Source organism: Lathamus discolor, chromosome Z, assembly GCF_037157495.1.
Source record: "Lathamus discolor isolate bLatDis1 chromosome Z, bLatDis1.hap1, whole genome shotgun sequence".
Taxonomy (NCBI): Eukaryota; Metazoa; Chordata; class Aves; order Psittaciformes; family Psittacidae; genus Lathamus; species Lathamus discolor.
The window spans coordinates 24256795-24276098 of NC_088909.1; the positions used below are offsets into that span (position 1 = coordinate 24256795).

The 19304-nt window shown below is 54.9% G+C and overlaps 1 protein-coding gene across 1 annotated transcript in view; it reads left to right on the forward strand.

Annotated features, from left to right (window-relative positions):
* The window catches only part of LOC136005861 (hydrocephalus-inducing protein-like), a gene marked incomplete at its 5' end in the record, with an annotated part of 46725 nt that overhangs the window by 19087 nt on the left and 8334 nt on the right, over positions 1-19304 (forward strand). The window contains 14 exons of the mRNA XM_065663754.1: positions 479-643; positions 2017-2169; positions 4988-5226; positions 6331-6571; positions 8672-8815; positions 10492-10635; positions 11369-11682; positions 13623-13662; positions 14372-14581; positions 15448-15585; positions 16353-16530; positions 17029-17120; positions 17847-18022; positions 18869-19005. Coding sequence (XP_065519826.1) covers positions 479-643; positions 2017-2169; positions 4988-5226; positions 6331-6571; positions 8672-8815; positions 10492-10635; positions 11369-11682; positions 13623-13662; positions 14372-14581; positions 15448-15585; positions 16353-16530; positions 17029-17120; positions 17847-18022; positions 18869-19005 — 2371 coding nt within the window. The remainder of the gene's footprint in view (positions 1-478; positions 644-2016; positions 2170-4987; positions 5227-6330; positions 6572-8671; positions 8816-10491; positions 10636-11368; positions 11683-13622; positions 13663-14371; positions 14582-15447; positions 15586-16352; positions 16531-17028; positions 17121-17846; positions 18023-18868; positions 19006-19304) is intronic.

Below are 19304 nucleotides of genomic sequence, written 5' to 3' on the forward strand. Positions count from 1 at the left end.
GCTACTGGGCTCTTCCTCAGGTTTGGCATCGCATCCGCCTCCTGCCTCCAATGTCACCTAGGGGTTTGTTAGGGAAAAACCGGGTTTGGTTAAGATGTTGCTGGTTCGTATTCAACCCTAAAGGTTTGCTGGGAACAGGAAGCTACCTGAATATCAACTCCAGGAAGCAGCTTAAACTCTCCAGGAAGCAGATTATATTCAAGTCTTCGGGATGCTTTCAATGCGGGAGAACTTGTAGGGTTGTGAAAAGCTGCTGCAAGGAGGCTGCCAGCACGGGACGGGGGGTTGTGGAGGCAGCAGCTGTTGGCCCCCCTCAGGATGCTGAACCCATACATGTCTTGCATCTTGAGTTGTGCCTTTCTGCTTTCTCCTAGGCATTTTTAGACACGTGTGTGAGTTGCCGTTGTGGTAGATGTTAAAGAGTTGAAAGTTTCCTCAAAGGTCAGTCTGAAGCCGTGTTTGGTTCTGTCCCTTATAGGAGAACAAGGATGCTGCTGCTGTGTGGTACTCCAGCCCTGAGCCCCGTGGGATTATCCAGCCTCAGAGCTCGGTGGAGATCCCGTTCACACTGGAAGTCCAGGTGACGGGAAAGCAGGACACCGTTGCACGTGTTGCGGTGTTTGGGAGTAAAGAATCCCCACTGGTGAGTGCTGGGGCAGACGTGTGCCTTTGTGCCTCTCATCTTGGTGGGATGTAGAGCATACAGGGGTTCTTCCAGGGAAAATGATCTATGGCTGTTGTCTGCAAGGAAAGAAGGCATTCGTGGCATAAGCAACACTAATGCCTGGAGAAGACATGGGACTGAGTGACCCTGTGCCCGGTCAATCCATCCTCAAGGCGCTGAGCTCGTGCTCGGCTGCTGCTCGCAGCCCGCAAATGCTGGTCAAAACCTGGCTGGGTGTTGCCTGCACAAATGGGAGTTTCTGGGTGTCATTTCCTCTAGGTCTGCCTTATGGCTTGAGTGCAGCTTCGGGAGCTGGTAGCCACATCCAAGCTGGCCTTGAACAGTGCCACGGATGGGGCAGCCATAGCTCCTCTGGGCAGCCTGTGCCAGCCATAGCTCCTCTTGGCAACCTGTGCCAGAGCCTCACCACCCCTCACAGGGAAGAGCTTCTTCCCAGGATCCCATATTGATCACCACCCCCCCCCCCCCCGTCAATTTAGAGCCGTCCTTCCCTGTTCTGTCCCCGCAGGCCCTTATCCAAAGCCCCTCTCAAGGTTTCTTGTTGGCCCCTTTAGGCACTGGAAGGTGCTTTAAGGTCTCCCCAGAGCCCTCCCTTCTTCAGGCTCTACAAGCCTGGTTAAGGCTTGGGGTGTTTGGAGCTGGGGAAATCCCGCCAGACTGGATAAATTCTCATTGGTTTTAGTGATGTGAGAAGGGGGTTTAGCGAAAGGATCCACATTCCTCCTCCGCTAGTTTGTGCCCCTTCTGCAGGAACAAACTTTTGGGTCTCAGGCTGTCAGCAGAAAAAAATACTGCTCGAATGATGCAATTAATAATGAATGTCTTGGTGCAATAAAGAAGTAATACCAGGAATGCCCACAAGCACAAATGAGAGGCAACTAACTTGCATGATCTCTGCTGAGAAGAGCTTTGCTTCCAGCCTCTACTGGTTTTCACAGGAGAAGCTTTGGGAAGGTTGAAGAAGTTCCTGTGCAGTGTGGCTGTGCAGCCGCAGCAGTCAGGGAGGGTGGTTTATGGCATGATGGAGCAGTACAAGGAGCAGGCGTAGGCACAGAGTAGTGGAAGGAGAGCTGACAGCATGGAGGAGGTGTGAAAAGCGTGCGTGGGAGATGGGGGTTCTGTATCCCCTCATAATGGGATCTTGTGGCTTTCAGATCCGCAGGGACCACTCCAGGTGCCACCTTTGCTCCAGCCTTCCTGTTTCAGCCTCACAACCCTGACAGCTTCAAACAGTCAGAATTCCCTCAGCCTACGAGCCCCCTTAGAGCTGTCCAGTCATTCTAAACCTTCCCTGTTGTTTTTTTCTCTTTCCTGCCTGCCTCCTGGAGCAGGAAATCCATTTATTGAGCACTGGAGAAGGACCAGTTGTCCACGTGCACCCAAGTGAGATAAATTTTGGCAGCATCCAAGTTCTACAAGATGCTTCCCGGACCCTCCACCTCTCCAATCAGTCTGTCATCCCCGCATCCTTCTCGGCAAAGATGGTAAGTGTCGCTGGGGCTGTTTTCCAGAGCAAGTGAGTGGCCCATAGCAGCCTGTGACTGGAGCACTTATTTCTATGCAACATTTCCACGTCACTGAAATGTGTCTGAGAGAGAAAGCCAGATGTTCCATCCGAGTGCAGCAAGAGGAGTCTGGCTCCGGGGGCACTTGTAGCTGGGGCACCCGTCAGTAAAACAGAGTTTGGAGAGATGTTTGAGCAGAAAGGAGTTCATTTCTGCAAGTTCTCCCTTTATTTTGTGGAAGGCGTTTAGCTGTGAGAGTCTTTGTTTTTGGAACTGAGAGGTCTGTCCTCAAGGCGCTTAGGGTGAAGTGGGTTTCACAACTCCTCGGGGGTCAAACCAGCTGGGTTGTTGCCCAGAAGCAGACTTGTAAGGGTTGTGTACCTGCAGAGCCTGTGTGCTCTGTAACATTGTAGAGCATGTGGCTGCAGAAAGAGGCTGTTTAATTCCTGGAGGCGGCAGGGTGGAACAGGCTGCGGAGCAGAAGGAGGTTGTGGGGTCTTCTGACAGGGGCTGATGCAGCCAGGAAGGGCTCGTGTGCTGGGTCTGGGGGGTGCTCCCCACCGGAGGGGCGTCTGTGAGGGGCTTGAGAGGAGGTTTGTTCTTCTGCAGGCTGGGTTGTTGAAGTTCTGGAGCCGCTTCACGCAGGCCTGTGGCTGGGGACTTGGTTGTGTCTGCGCATGAGGCATCGAGCAGGGTGTGAGAGCACAGGCTCAGCCCCCTGGGCAAGGAGGAGGGGGCTGAATTTCCCTCCTGCTGCTTTTCCAGGCGTTTGGGGGTTAAATAGAACCTCAAAGTGGGGGATTCGCAGGCAGCTTGCTTTGTCCGCACCATAAAAATCTGCTTTTGACCTCTGCAAAGAGCAAGCACCCCAGTGCCCTCAGCAGCTGCCTCCTTCAGTGCCCTTTCTTACTTGCTGGTAAGCAAAGCAATTGTTACTCTGCTCGTCAGGGGAAAGCAAACATGTCCTGTTGCGCTGTGCCTATTGGCAACTGAATTACAGAGGGTTAGAAGTCTTCAAGACAGCTGTGCTTCTAGAAGCAAGCTGAGAGCTTTTCCCAAAGGCAAAGCAGGAGCAGTTTGGTTCTTAAATGTTGCGCTTGGCAGCAGCTGGGCAAGCCGTAGCCGTGCCCTGGAGAGCCGCGATGCGCAGAGTGGTGTCCCTGGCCTCCCCAGCCTGGCAGGGAGGGCAGATGCGATCATGGAGGGGTGAGCTGTGGACAGGGAGCACAAATGGAGACAAGCTCTGCCCCTTGATCCCGTAAAACATCCCGTTGACGGTGCTCGGGGCAGAGGCTAAACCACAGTGGTCCCCGTGCTTGTGCTGAGGAGATGCTGGTGCTGAGGAGGCAGGAGGAGGCCGGTTGTTGGCGGGAGCATGTAGCCAGCCTCAGGCTCTGATCTCCGCCTCCTGCAGGGCTCAGGGTGCTTTTGGGCTGTTTCCTGCCACTGGCTGTTTGTGTGGATAAGGAGCAGCTTTGAAAAGAAGAACAGAGGGTCCCCCCCACCGGGAATGCTGAACCCCCTGGGACAAGGCTCTGCAGCCAGCTGGTGCAGGACGGGATTTATTTCCCCTTCATGAGCAGCCCTACGAGGACAGTGACTCAGCCTGACTGAGAATGGGAATGCTGTTGTTAGAGCTACGGGAATGGGAATGCTGTTGTTAGAGCTACGGCTCTCGCTAGAGCTACGGCTTGATCAAGTGCAGCTGCATTTGTAACGTGGAGTTCTGCTTCCTCTGCCACTTGTGCAAGGCCAGAGTGACCAGATCACTTCAGTGACTCATCTGTAAACAGATTCAAGAGAGCTGATTGTGGTGTCTCCTCAGTCATCCCTTGGGGCAGCTATCCGTCCCTTCCTCCCTCTCTCCTTCCCTCCCTCCATCCGTCAGCTGCACACTGGTGTCCATTGTAACCAGATTGTGGAAGCTTTCATTCACGATGGACGTCTGTGCTGGGATAAGATTCTGATTATCGTGGTGAACTTCTGAAGTGGTGGATCCCAGCCCTTACTGGTTACTCAGGAGCTCTGATGCCCAATAGTACAAGAAGCTGCTATAGGGTCAGAAATAGCCACTGTCTTTGTGCATGCAGTGCATGCAGCTACGGCATCATTTTGCGGCGCACTCAAGGATAAGCAAGTAGCAGAGATGTTATCAGAGGTTGGGTATTTGTCTTGAAAGTGGGGGTATTTTGTAGCGTGGCTCCAAGAGGTTTCTTGTCTCTGAGACACAGGCTGGATTGGGGGCAGGCAGAAGCTGACCTAGAAACCCAAGGGAATGTGTCTCGGCAGAGCCTTGTGGCCCTGGCAGGTCTCCTGTTCAGCAGTGCACGGTGCTGCCCCTTGGAGCCAGAGCAGATGCTGACTGAAAGAATGAGGAGAGGATGCAAATCGTCCTCCCCTGGCCTGGGCTGTTGGCGTGGGCTGTTGGCCTGGGCGGGCCCAGCAGGGCTGTGCTGGGTCACGCCAGGGAGTTGAAGGTCTGGCTCCGTCGAGACCCCCATCCTCATTCCTCAGGAATAGTTTCTGGGGTACAATTTTCTGGCGGGCTTGTTGCCAAGCTTTGATAAATGAGCTTTGTCAGGGAGCAGACTCTCAGATTCACGTTTGGAGCGGAGCTCTCAGGGCTCCTTTCCAAGCGAGCTGCCCTGTGTCAGCACGAGCCAGAGAAGCTGTACATGAATGTCAGTGGAATCTTCACACCCACTGGCTCGGTGTGAACGTGTTGCCTGGGCAGGCCTTGGCTGGTGGCAGCCAGGTCCGTGGTTTCCGTCCTAAATGAGTGTTGTTTGTCTTCCAGGCTGGTGCAGACTCGTGCTGGACCGTTGGACCCAGTCAGGGAGTGATCCCTGCCAAGGCCGAGGTGTCTCTGGCTGTCACTGCAAACTTGGATGACACGGAGCAATTCAAGGACGAGGTGGTGCTGTTCATTGAGAACAGTCGTGCCTACGTCATCCCCGTCCAGGCTGTTGGCGTTGGCACCACGATTGTCATTGACAAACCCTTTGGCCCGGAGCTCAACCTGGCGCCCTGCTTCAGGTAGGGAATCTCTCAGCTCCCACTTCCCCATGGGCTCAGCAAGGAGGAGTTCTGCTGCAGTCCCTCAAGCTTCTTCAGTGCTCACAGTCCTGGCTCTGCTTCCCTGAAGCCACAGGGCTTCCTTTGGAAACATTTTATGGCCATCTGCAAGTCAGTAGGTACTCTGAAAGCCACCGAGCTGGAGAGCAGTTGCTAAGTTGTTGCTGAATTGTCTTTAGTCATAATCCATTTGTCTCCTCACTTTATCAAACAAAGATTTGGAGGAAGAGAGCAGGTCCTGGAAGCCTCCAGCTGAGAAATGCTGCCTTACAAGTACAGACATGTTTCTCTCTGCAGTGATATTGCTTGCTTTGCCATTCCGTCTGGAGTAAGATCTCAGAGCAGCAGCAAGCCTGGGCAGTAGCTTGTTAGCAGCTCCTCGACTGAATGAATGGCGCTGGTTTATTTCCCCTCTGGCCAGGAGCCCTGGAGGAGCAGCAGAATTTCTTTGCCCTGTGTCATCCCCCAGTTGGCTCCCATTTGGCTCCCATTTACCTCTCCCATTTGGAGAGGTAAAATACGCACCCACGAGCCCTCCACGTACGCAGGGACATCGCAGGGAGGCTGGTGCTTGTCCAGAGTTTCCTGTGCTCAGTGCAGCCACAAGCTGGCTGCACAATGGAGGGGACAGTGTCCGTGTGATTCATGTAGTTGTCTTCTGCCCCCCTTTATGTCTTTGCCTGCGGGCTCAGTTTGGAGCTGTTGCCATTGCTGTCGGCTGCAGAGCCGCCACCAGAGGGTGGTACGTTGGGGGCAATGAGGGTTGGATGCTCCCTACGAGACGCCTCAGAGGCATGAACAACAGCTCCCAAGGGGAAGGTGGAGTGGCAGCGAGGCTGTTCCTCCAGCTACTTGCATGTGGGGCCGGCTCTTTACGAAGCTCTTCCTTGCTGGAAGGGTGCCAGCAGAGCAGCTGCTGGATGGTGACAAACCTAGGGGCAGCCAAGGTCTGGCTTTTGGTGAAGCCGAGTGTGCAGTCAGGTCGTGCCCTCAGGGTGCTGAAGCTGGGTGACCAGTGGCAAATAGCAGCTCCCCTGCCATTTTGTGTCTCTGCTTCTCCTCTAGCCTGGATCCCTGCTGTTACCGCTTCAAGATGACAAACAAAGGACGACGCACCCATCTGCTCTATTGGACCACAGAAGGTGGCACCACACTTAAGCAGCGCAAGCGTCTCCCTCGCATCAGTAAGAGCAAGGGCAAGGTTTCCTCCTGTGGCCCCGTGCTGAAGCTTCAGCCGCTGAGGACGGAGCTGATGCCCGGCCAGACAGCGGAGGTGGTGCTGAAAGGCTCCTGCAGCACCCCCCAGGTGAGTTCTGCATCAGGGCATTTCTGCAGCCCCTTGACATTTGCCTGAGCAAATGGGCAAGTGCTTCTGAGAACCTGGTTTCCTGCCATAAGTTACCGTGGCAGCACCAGTTGCTTTCCATGCTCGCCACCATCAGTTGCTGAGGCTTTTTGAGTTCCATGGCTACCATAAAGCCAACTTGGTGGTAGCAAAACATGGCCTGAAGGCACTGTCGCCCCAGGCTCTGTCCAGCATGGCCTTGTACCCTGCCAGGGATGGAGCATTCACCACTGCTTTGGCAACCTGTGCCAGTGCCTCACCATCCTCACAGTGAAGAACCTCTTCCTTGTATCTAACCTGAACTTGCCCTGTTTGAGTTTAAGTCCATTACCCCTTGTCCTGTTGCTGCAGTCCCTGAGAAGAGTCCGTGTCCGGCATCCTTGTAGGCCCCGTTCAGCTAGTGGAAGGCTGCTCTGAGGTCTCCCCGCGGTTTCTCTTCTCCAGGCTGAGCAGCCCCAGTTTTCTCAGCTGGCCTTAAAGTTAGAGGTAGACTGGGAGCCCAGGCAGAAAGTAACTAAAGAAATGGCCAGTTGTCTGTGTGGGGAAGCAGCGAGTGAAACAAAACACCCAGGAAGGTAGGGAGTGTCTGGGAGCAGCATTGATTTTCCTCTGTAGACAGACACGGGCCGGGAGCTTGTCCGGCCCGGAGACCGGGACGAGAGAAATGAACCCAGTGTGCCAGCTCTAATGATCCGAATGATGTCCGTCCACATGGGAAAGTGTTCCAGGGATCATTAGAACTGAGAGCTTGACTTGTGTCAGTATTCCCATCAGCGCTCGCCCCGCTCCCTCAGCCAGCCCCCGTGTGCCGAGGGCAGGCAGGTCTTGCAGCACCCTTGGGTTGCAGCTCAGAGGGGCAGATTTCAGCAGGGTCACTGAGTGTTCTCCTCCCTGGACCCTTCTCTCCGGCGGAAATCCAGCTCTGCAGAGGAGCTGCCGTCTGACCCCGGTGTGCCTTCCCTGGCTCCAGGAGCACTGGGCACAAGTGTTTAAGTGAATGGGGAATAAATGTGCATTAAGCTCCTGCTGCTGCTAGAGTTTGAGAGGTGTTTTAAAGGATTGCCTGAGTGGTAGCTTGAGGAAGACTTGATCCCTCAGCTGGTTGACTCCGATGGGACTGTCCGTGTGCAGTCCTGAGCCCATGAGGCTTTGCTGAAGAGGGAAGAAGGAACCAGAAGGGAAATGGTCAGGCCACTGGTGAGGGTGCCTTCCTGGAAAGCCAAATGGGCATCTGTGAGCTCAGCTGTGGCTACCTGGCTCGTGCAGTCCAAGCCAAGAGCCTGGGACTGGGTCTTCCACCTTCCCTAGGTCTCGAGAACTTCATACTCTTGAGGCTGGTTAGAAGCCCAAGACCCTGTGGTGCACGTGCAGCACAGGTGATTCTGACGTCTCTAGGCTCTGAGGAGGAGTTGGGTTGTGGTGGTCTATCAGAGGGAAGAGAGAGGAAAAAAGGGAGGAATGTGGGGAAGTGAAACCATGAGGAGGAATCAGGAAAAGTCTTGGATGTAAGAGCATCCAGCTTAAGTAGAGGGTTTTCATGCCAGGTTGAAGACATCTCTTTCCTGGGGAGGTTTGTTTTACAGGCAGGTCTAGGGGGACACAGTACATCCTAGGAAGGCAGGCTGTCTGTTTGGGGTTTTCCCAGGGATCCTTTCCACTAAACTTGCAAGGGAGGATTTGCTGGCATTGATCCTTCTATCCCCTGTTTCCCTTCATACAGTCTGGTTTGTTTTTTTTTTATGAGTTCCTACAGTTTTCGGTAAGCATTTTGTTTGGCAGTGGGACAAAGCAAAGCAATAACCGTTTGGGCAGGGATTGTTCTGAGAGCTGTAGGCAGCACAAGACTCCTGAGGGCCTTTTGTGGTGGTTGGGTTGTAACACGAGGGATGCGTGAGTGCAGAACAAAGAGGATGCAGCTTATAAAGAAGAGAGGGCTCCTGAGGAGACCAATGGCTGTAACTTCATGCAGTAATGGGGCGTGTGGGTGGGCGGCTCAAAGATGCAGTGTGTTTTGTGGACACCCTGATAACACCCGCTGGGGGCCGTGTGGCTCGCATGCAGGTGGTGAAGGAGAAGCTGCTGTGTCACGCCATCGTGGGCAAGGAGGGAGTGAAGAATCTGATCGTGCAGGTGGACGTCACGTGCGAGTTCATTGCTCCTGCTCTGCAAATATCCAGCAGAGAAATCACTTTCCGGGTGGAGAAGGTGAGTCTCTGCATTGCATCCTGGCACTGACTGGTGTGGCTGGGGTGTGCCTGTGTCCTAAGGAGGAAGTTCTCCAAGTCCACAGAGCTTTGGCTGTTGACTTGAGCCAGGCCCAGCTTTTGTCATGAATGCCGAGATCATTATTTCACCCCTGTGGGGCTAGGGACAGTCTCCGCAGCTCTATTCTGCCCTTCTCGAGGTGGAGACAGAATTGAGCTGCTGAGCCAAGGGCACGGGCTGAGATGTGGGACCCGTGAGAGCAGCGTGGGCTTTGGAAGAGCCACTTGCTGTGCTGGGGCTGCAGGTGGAGAGCAGATCCCTCCTCACCCTCCCTGAGGTGGTGGTGAGAGGAGTGAGGATGCTACTAGAGATGAGGCTGTTCTCTAAGTTGAGCCAGGTAGAACTGAGATTACAGCTGCTCTGGCGAGGGGGAGCATGCCCCCCTCTAGAGAGACGCCAGTGTCTGTAGTCAGGGTTTTGAGGATCTTCCAAGGTGTGGTGATGTCCGAGCAGCGATCGTGTAGGGAAGCTGAGAAAAGCTGAGATTCCTGTCAACTCCTCAAGCTGATGAGGAAAAACTGGCATCTCTTGCGCCTCTTTGCCTTCCCTGCCGTCGGTATGGGTGCTGCCTCTTTGCCTTTCCCAAGCCTCACCTTCTTCAAAGGACCCACGAGTGCCCTTCAGCTGCAGCGATGAGAGCACCAGTGCAACGTGTGTGCCCTTTAGTGTCTGGATCCCGACTCCTGCATCACCTTTCCCCGTCGCGTGAGGTGTCTGAAAAAGAGCAGATAGCTCATGATTTAGTTTCTGCGGTTTCAGGTCTCTCCTCCACTTCCCAGGCTTCCAGAGAAGCACAAATCCTGTGAGCAGGCGGTTCACATCTAATCAGAAGCTTTTCAGCTCCCCCTGATGTCTGCCTGTGGTCTGCTTGATGCCACATGCTCCCATGTGTTGCGTGCTGCGACACTGCAGGAGTTGGATGCCAATGCATCCACAATTAGTTTCCCAAAGACTGTCTAGTTTAGATAAACCATGCAGGAAGCGCGGAGCAATGCATGGACAGGAGGAAAAGGCTTAGGCTGAGCTTAGCTTTGAGGCTGCAACATCTTGTCAGTGGAGCAGGGGCAGCAGGTTGCGGCCAGACTGTTGAGGTTTGGAGCTGTCTGCATGTGCCCGTGAATGTTCAAAGCTGACCTCGGGCTGCTGCAGGCTGTCCGCTGCAGGCCATATCCTGCTTGCTTGCCTCCTCTGAGCAGCATCACTGCCTTGCGGGCCTGGCAGAGCTGATAGGGTGGTAAGAAACTACTGTATGGGAGTGGAAATGGCCTTGTGCCTTGTGCCTGTGTGTGCTCTCTGGGCAGGAGAGGACACACAACTGGAGCCAGAGTGGGTTCACTTTCTGTTTTGGATCTTGCTGAAGCAGCTGCCTCCTCTGGGGGGCTGCTCCCTCATCTGTACGCGAGACTGTTTCCCTGTCCCCTGGGGAAGGCTGTGGGTTCTAAACGCGAAAGCGTCTGCTAGAGTTGGAGGACAAACTTTGCAGAGGGGTAGAAACCAATCAAAAGAGTAAATAGAGATGGATGCACTTTTGGGGTTGGAAAATTTGAAATGCGTCTGAAGGGGAGGAGGTCCATGGCCACTTCAAGGTCATTTTTTCTTGTCTCCTGTTTCTGTAGCACCCCGGTGATGTCCTGGCTGTGATGTACAAGCCTCTCTCTGTAAAGAACATGTGCTCGCTGCCCCTCAGCGTGGTCCTTGCCTTAGAGCAGCCCTTCTCCATCTGCACTGCGGACCAGCAGCCTCTCCCTGCAGATGCTCAGGTGAGCAGCCCCGGACTTTCTTGCTGCTGGGCTTTGAAGAGGGATGAACGTGGTGGTGTGTCTCTGTTGGGAGGTCCTCCATGATGGAAGTGTGTTCTGTAGAGTCTGCAGTAAAGTGGCCCAAGCTAAATCAGATGTGAAACGAGCTGCTGAAGGAAACAGAATGCCATCTGAATGGGGAAGAGACCTCCTGGCTTGAAGACAGGGGGAGGAGGGAGCAGGCACCCAGCTGTGGGCAAGCTGTAGGAAAGGTGTCTGCTGGAAGGCATGCCAGCTCTCCAGCAGCCATCCTCAGATAAGCTGGGGAACAGCTTGCTGTCTTTGAGGGCAGCCCTGCCTTTGGGAAGGCTGAGGTAGGCTTCTCCAGCTGCTGTCTGGCTCCTGCCCTGGTGTGTGCGGAAGGTGTTGGGCATGGGCTCTGCAGTGCACGTGTTGTCAGAGGTGCAGCCACCGCTGTGCTGCAGGCTAAAGGAGTTCCTCCAGAGTGAGGGCGAAGGCCTGGGTGCCAGAGTGCTGCTTTGGTTGTGTTTAGCAGGTGGCTTCTGCGGCTCCAGAATTCAGGAGACCAACGTGGATTTCCTCTTGTATTGGTGCAGAGCACAGAACCGTGAGCCTCAGGCAGCTTCAGAAAAAAGTGCGGTGCTTGGTCAGACAGCGTGAAGAAAATGAAGGATGAAGCCAGAAGCCCGTGTTGGGGTCACACGTTGAACATTTTCTCTTCATCTCCTTGCAGCCCGTGAAGCTGAGGACAGGGGAGGAACTTCAACTCTGCATCGGATTTAACCCTGCTTATGAGGAGGATTTGCTTATCCGGGCAGCGGAGAAGGCTCTGAAGATCAAGTTCCTGGAGCATCCTCACGAAGAGCAGGTCACCGTCCGGGGAGAAGTCTGCTTCCCGAATCTCCAGATCCAGAGCACGGCCGTGGACTTTGGCTGCATCTTGAATGACAGCAAGGATGTGCGTTACATGGAGATGACCAACTGCAGCCCACTGGTTGTCCAGTACCACTGGGCATTCCTGAAGGACAGCCAGGTGAACCCAGTGAGGTATGCGCACCTCTCCCTCTCCTGGAAGCTCTTCTTCCTGATGTCCTGTTTGTGGTTTGCAAAGCCCGAGGCCATTTGCCTGATCTGCCAAATTGTTTTCAACCTTCCCTTGAGGAAATCACACCTCTGAGTTGTGCTCAGCCAAGGTGCTCAGGGAACAGGTGATCTCCACCGGCTTGATGCTGGGAAGGAGACAGCATTCTCCAGCCAGGCTGGGACTGTAGGACACTACTGACCCTTTTCACATAGCCATAAGCTGGAGTCCTGCTTTATCTCTGCAGCTGCAAAGCCATGCTTCGGCACTTGGAGAAGCGGATGTAGAAGGTGTCCTTCCCTGCTAAGCCCATCTGTTGTCATTTTGTACTAAGATCCTACCCAGGCACTGCCATCAGAGTGACACACTGCTGTCGCAGTCCCTTGCTCTGCTTTGCTGTAGGCCTGTATGGGTTCCTGGGGGCAGGAGGGCTGATGTAGAAAGCTGCTTTCTCAGATCTTCGTGGCCTGAGGCAAACAGCCCCTTGAAGTGCGTGTTCATCTCTTGAACTGCACGTCACATTCACAGGAGAGCTATGTAGAGTTTTAGTGAGAAATGGCAGGTTCTGCTGTGACTTTAGGTCCAGCTGTAGATGCTGGAGGGAGCCCTTGTATGGACATCCCTGGGAAGGAGGACCATGCAGTGGTGGTCTATGGTTTCCAAGGCCAAGAGCAAACTTGTAGTGGTGCTGAAGCACATCTAGAAGCACATTCCTAGTGTTCCTTCTGCTGCGGCTTCTCTGCATAGCACAAAAGTCTGCTCTGGGCAGTTTGAAGGACGGTAGCAAATGGTTTTCCGTAATGCCCTAGGAAACGCAGCAAAGTTCACCACGTGGCACTGAAGCGCTGTTATTACAAACAAGGGAAACGATCAAGAAGCAGCTGTGTGAAGGGAATTGGGATCTGACTCGGAGGAGGTGACCTCTTGGGAACTGGAGATGAGCTGTGGCTATTAGGAGGGCTTGGGGGAGACGACCAGGGCACTGGGGCACTCCGGGGCGCTCAGCAGACACCATGGGATGCTGTGTGCCAGAGCTGGAAATGAAGATGGTCTCCAAGGTGTTACCACCAAACACTCAAAGTGTTCATTAGGAGCCTGCAGAAGGGCAGCGTGTCAGATGTTATTTCTGGTCCACACTAAGCACTGTTGGTATTCTAAATCATCAGCTCTAACTCAGTCTGACATGGAGGGAATCAAGCATCAGGTCTCATGAAGGGGAGATCAAAGACTGGAACTTTCCCTACCTGGGACCTTGCTGGAGCTGGTCATCAGAGACTCCCAGGATCAGTTGCGCACGTTTATTTTGGTCAGGAGAGAAAAATGCTGTTTCTCTGCCTCAACAAGACTTTGTGTGTTTACATTTTTTTCTTTCTAATTGTCCAGCCCGTTCTTTCCTCCTTGCTCTTTGGTCATTGCTGCTACCTGGGGCAGAGTGATCATATGAGCAACACAATCCAACTGTTGCTGTGTGGCTGGACATAGGCAGTGTAGACCAACGTGTGCCCTTTCTCTGACTTCTGAGGCACGAATCTCTCGTGGTTACTCTTGTTGTAGACCCACGTGGTTAGAGACAGACTAACCCTAAGCCTCAGCCCTTGGACCTCTGAGAGCTCAAAGCTGAGCTAAGCCTTTGCACCAAGGTGTTTTCTCCAGTGACGGAATGGATCTTCAGAATCACGCAGCAGGAGATAGCAGATCTGGAGGCAAGCAGTTGCCAGCTGCCTGCAGCGCTGCTATAGCAGTTTCATTGCCAGGCGTTGACCTGCTCCATCCCAGTTTTGGAGCTCATTGCTGAGCTCACACCACTGATGCCCCCGCAGGGGCCCCATCCTGCCGAGGAGCTGCTGTGCAGACTTCCCTCCCTCCCACTGCAAGGTCCCTGAGCAAAGGTCTGTTCTTTTTCCAGGTTCATGGAGACAGAGCCCCTCGCCTTGGGTGTGGAGGAGGTAAGTGGGAATCTGTCTCACTTCCACATTTCCAGTGTAGCAAGCAGTTACGTACTCCCACTCCCACTGGTGTCCTGGGTGCTGCTGCCAGAGTGGCCTCATGTCATAACAAGCGCATCGCTGGTCATTGGAGAGGCCACATGGGAGGTGTTAATAGGGCTGGTCAAGAACACTCCTTGTGCGGCAGCTATGGAGGACTTTATCCATCTTGGTCCTCATCTAGTGGTGGGTAGGAAATTCCTGCAGCAGCATTTGCTGCGGCAGCATTTGCTGCGGCAGCAGTTGCTGCAGCATCTGGAGAGAGCAGGATGTGAATCAGAGACAGGGAAAAGCATGAGGAGTGCGAGGAGCTGGGCTGGATCCTGCCCCCGGCTCCACAGGCTCTCAGCTCCCAGTCTCGTGTTCTTCTGAGGGCAGGAAAAGGTGTTTTTGAAGGCAAGTTCTGCAGCAGAGAGAATTTCTTGCTGCCAGGAGACACCACAAATGAATGTAGTGTATTAGCTACTGCATTAATTGGGACTGTGGGAGAAGGTTTTCCCCATGGTTTCTCCGTTGGTGAGTGGAACGGCTGCAGTGTGAGATGAGGATGATGTTGCCTGTGTTTGAGGAAGAGGCCCCTGCAGCCACGTCTGTCCTTTGGCCCAAGCTGAGGCTGCTCTCCTGCATCAGTCCCGTGTTCCACGTGTGGATCTCTCCTCCCTGCCTGCAGGTTTTCAATATCCTGCCGCTGCACGGTGAGCTGCAGCCGGGCCAGAGCCAGCGCGTCTCCTTCTCCTTCTTCGGCCACGCCAACACCGTCAGCCAGGTCACGGCGCTGTGCAGGGTGGAGGGAGGCCCGAGCTACGAGGTGGCTCTGCGTGGGGAGGCCTCGTGCATCAGCTACCTCCTGGACACCACCGAGATCGACTGCGGGCTGCAGGTACCGCACGCTGCTCTTGTCAGTGCTCCTTGCCTCCAAGCATGACCGGTGGGCTGCTGCCCACCCGGGTCCAGGGCTCTCCCCCCTTCCCAGCTGCTTCGCTGGCTCTGTGGCTTGGAAGTCCAGCGTTTGGGGGATACCTCCAAGCTGGCGTTTAATGACCATCTCCACCCCAGCCCAGCCCAAAGCTGGGAATCCCTCCTCTAACTAACGCTGCCTCCTGGGGCAGGCAGGATCCCAGTGGTGATCTGCAGAGGGATGTGTCCCTGAGACATCCATCCGCTGATCTGCTCCTAAAGCCCAAATGAGGTGCTCTCTTTTAATGCTCCTGATTCATCAACCAAGGAGGCAGCTGACCTGGGCTTCCAGTCACCGTAGCCGGATAGAATGTCCCCGAATAACCCTCACTGTACTTCTTTCCGGTTACAACCCCCACAGCTGTTTCCAGCTGTTGGCCCTGTGTGCGTTGCCCTCTCTCCCTCCGTTTTGGCTTGTGTTGTGCCCACAAATACTTGTGTGCAGGTGCCTTTTCTCCTGAAATGCCCCAATGCCTCCTCCTGTGTTTCAGCTTGCAGTTGGGTGACACCTTCAAGTGCAGAGAGCTTGTGTCCCCTACTTGCTTTATTACTGATCTTTCCATGGTTGCTATTGCACCTCTGCCACAAATAGCTGTTCCTGTGTAGGGCCCAGGAGTACCCTGTGGCCGCGGGCTGCCCAGGCTAACCCAGAGAGCCCAGTGCCCATCTCTCCTGTGCGCTCCCTGCTTCTGGGCTGTGTTCCTTTGCTTTCAACCCGATGGAAGAGGAATGAAATTCTTGGCAGCAGACATGTGCCTGTAACTTCCTGCTCTTCTGTCCTCTCCTCAGGTGTTTAACAAAGTCACGGAAGCAGCGCTGACCCTGCAAAACAGCGGGAAGCTGGGATTTGCCTTTGCGGTGCTGAGCCCCGGCACAGGCACTGCAGCCAACCCTCTGCCTGGCGTGCCCCTGGTCGTGCCCAGCAGGGTGAGTAGCACAAGGGCTTCACCCGGCCTGTGTCAGGCTGCCCAGGAGAGCGTTTTGGGGGAAAACAGGGGGAATGAACACATAAGCCCCGTCCAAAACCAGCCAGGAGAGACAGGGCTGTGAGCGACTGTTGCAGAGGCAGAGGAGGTCCATCGAGCAGAATCCTAACGGAGCCCCTGATTGTCCTTGGGCGCCGCTGGCTCTGCTGTCCTACAGCAAGCACCAGTGGGAGGCACGAGTGCTCCGGGAGCTCTTTGGAGCTGAGTGCTGAGCTCTCTGGTTGTGCCATCACTGGAGCATCACTCCATCGCAGCTTGTCATCCTGCCTGGGTGTCTTAGAGCTGGAGCAGTGTTCCTGTCTTGGTGCCCTTTTGCGATGGGAAGAGGAAGCCAAAGGGCCAAGTGGCTTCCACCTTCCTCAGTGCCTGTCCGTCTGAGGGGTGACATGCTGATGTCCTCTCCTGCAAGCTGCTGCCAGGAGCTGCTGGCCCTGCTGGAAGCAGAGGCCCTTCTCCGTTCTTCCAGAGCAGCTGGTGAAAGAGCTTTGGTTTGTTGTGCCTGGCTCTGGCTAGCAGAGGGTAAACCCTGTGAGCAGAAGAGCAGTGAGACTCAGGCGTTTGGATACAGGAAAGCTGGAGGTGGTGATGTCTGATGTTTCCTTATGTATGAGAACCTGTCTTGTGTTCTCAGCGCGTCTGTCATGTGAGCCATCCCTCCACGGAATCCTCTTTGGTACACTGCGTCCCTCCCTCTTGTGTGCCCTGCAGGGTTACGTTGAACCTGGCAAGCAGCAAGTGCTGAAAGTGTATTACCTGCCAGGAGTGCCTGGAGTCTTCTGCAGGGCTTTCCAGATCCAACTGGGTCACCTGGAGCCAGAAAAAATCTCCCTGAAAGGAGAGGGGACCTTTCCCAGGATCCACTTGGACCTGCCCAGGAACATCAAAGGTGAGCACTGCCTGTCTGCTCGGCTTTCCCCCATGCCATATGCCCACAGGGCAGCTCACAGGCACCTCGAGCAGGCCTGGAGGTTTCAGGGCTGTCAGACAAGGTCAGCCCTCTGGTTGCTTCTTTAGCCTCTGGCAGACGAGCCCATGTGGGCTTTGCCGCAGGAACCATCGTGCACAGCTTGCCAAGAGGTCTGGGAAGATGATGGCTGGGCAGAAAAGCTTGGGAAAGCTGTAATAGAGGCTGGCAGGGATTTTGACAGGGGTTGGGTTTGCATCACGCTGTGGGGCTGAGATGCTCCTGTGTGGCGAGAAAGACGGGTGGGGGTGAGAAGCAGCAGGATCTCCTTTCCCTACATTGCTGGAGCAGTTTGTGTCTGGGTGTCGGGGGAATGGGGCTTCCCGTCTTCCGTGGGATTTGTGCTGCCCCACTGCTATGGGTGGTGTCCTGTGCTTTCAGGCAACGCCAAATATGAGAAGATCCTCCTAAAGGCCAAAGAAAAGCTGGACAAAGGCAGCCAGAGAGAAGAGGCCATTGCTCTGGGGGAGGCTGTGGCAGCCGAGCCCCGCGTGGACGACTCGGGCACCGTGGTGAGTAGAGCTGCTGCCCTGTCCCGCACGTGCCACCCTCCTGCGAGACACTGGAGCCCCTGCGCCCCACGGCAGCTGCCCAGGGCCCTGCCGGCACTGGGCACCTCCCTGCACACCCCTGGCCACGGAGTGTGTCAGCTCAGCGTGCCCCTTGGGCTGCCCACCTCTGGGAGTTGTCCCTCGTGGCGATGCGCCAGCTCCTGACTACCCCAGGGAGATGCTGAAAGCTGTGCTCGGGCAGTTGGGTTTCTGGTGCTCTGAAGGACACACAGGGCGGTGCTGGGGGGTTTGTTGCTTACCGGCCAAGCCCTGCCAGGTTTACAGAGCGTAAAGCAGCAGCCTGAATGCAGCCTGAGGCTGTGCTGTGTTCTGTATCTCCAGGAGGCTCCAGCTCTCTCATGGTTCCCTTTCCAGGAGAGCTTTTGTCCAGGCTGCTTTGGCACTCACTGGAGGCAGGGACATACTTGGAGCTTTGGAAGGTTTCTGGCTTGTTTGTGTGTCTGTCCAGATCAGCTTTGATAACTGGGCAGGCAGAGACACTGGAGTTCATTTCTGTGGGGATATGATCCTGCCTGAGAGAGCAGGAAGTGTCACAGACACCGACCAGTGAGACAGACTGACTCCGTCGCCCCTCTCAACAAGAGCAGGGTGGGATCCTCCACCCGAGACAAGCTTGTGCCTTGGGAAGGACCTTGGCTAACCAGCCCCTGTCTTTCCTTTCCTCAGTGGGATGCTCAGCTGCAGATGCAGATGGAGGAGATGCTGATTGAGGAACATGCCCTGGAGCAGCAGAAAGCTCTCGCCTCCCGTCCCCCGGAGGACACTGCCTTTCACCAGCGTGTATATCGGAGGCTTCTCAAGTTAGTAGGGACTCCTGTAGCCTGTCTCCAGGGGCCGCGAGGGTAACAGCCAGCAGTGCAGCCCTGCCCCTGAGAGCTCCTTGTGTCTCAGAGTTGGGAATAGCTGAAGACTTCAGAAAGGGCCTGATGCTGAGAGCTATGCCGTGCTCCCTGTGGGCAGCTCGGTGTCCTCACTTGCACAGTGCTACCCTGAGCTCTGGAGGTGCTCCACTCCCCACAGTTGCTGGGTTCTGTTCTCAGAGCTGAGGGGGTGCAGACCAGCAAGCCCTTGCAGACAGCACAGGCACCACCCCTGCTGACCAGCTGTGAAAGGGGCATCTCCAAGCCGGTGTCTTTGTGCCGAGAAGCAGACCCCACTAAGCAGGAAGAGCAGGGAATGGTCCAGATCCCTTATGTGCTTTTCCAAGTGGGATTGCCTGCAAAAAGACCTTCACAGCAATCTTGTAGTGTTGGTTACTGCACGCGATACTCTCAAGCGCTACTTTGGGGACAGATCTGGCTGCAGAGCAGTGGAGGTATCCTCTGCAAGGAAATCCTGTGAGAAGGTCCTGAAGCAGTTTCAGGCTTGGGCCGGACACCAGCTTAGCAGTTTCATTGAGACCCGTGGAGACGCAGTGGACTTCTCTGCAATGGCTTTTCACAGCATAGGAACTGTGTCCAGTACCCGCTTTAAACTGACTCGAAGATCCCGTTGGTGGCTGATAAATCCTAGGCCCTGCACTCCCCATGACTTAGCCAAGTCTTATTACTGGGTGCTCAGGTCAGGCCTTGGGTTTCCTGGGCTTGGCTTGAGTTTTCACAGCAGTGGATACAGAATTATCCCCTCCATTTGCTTCTCCACCCCACGCCATGCTGGGCTTTACAGAGTGTCCTTCCTCCTCCTTTCAGAGCTGAGCTGCCCGAATACGTCCTGGACCTTGGCTATGTCATTCCCGGTGACATCCACACACACATGGTGAAGCTCACCAACACCGGGCACTTCCCTGCATCTTTCAAGGCCGATGGATATGTCCTGTATAACACAGGTAACCAGTGGTAAAGAGGCTTCACGGGGGCTTGAAGGGGCTGTCTCTGCCACATCAGCTGGAGCCATTGGGCATGGGGAGATTTGAGTACTTCCTTGGGCAGCTTTTTCCTCCTTAGTACCCCTCTGGCCGGTGCCCTGTTCAAGAGCCTGAATTCTGTCGAGCAGTGCCCAGAGACCTGGTCTGCCTGTGGCTGCCCTAAAAAGTCATTGCAGGGGCCAGATGGGCTGATCAGCGTGATCGCCTCTCAGCATCTGCTGCTCTTGGCTCCCGTGAGCACCATCGGAGTTTCTTTGTGC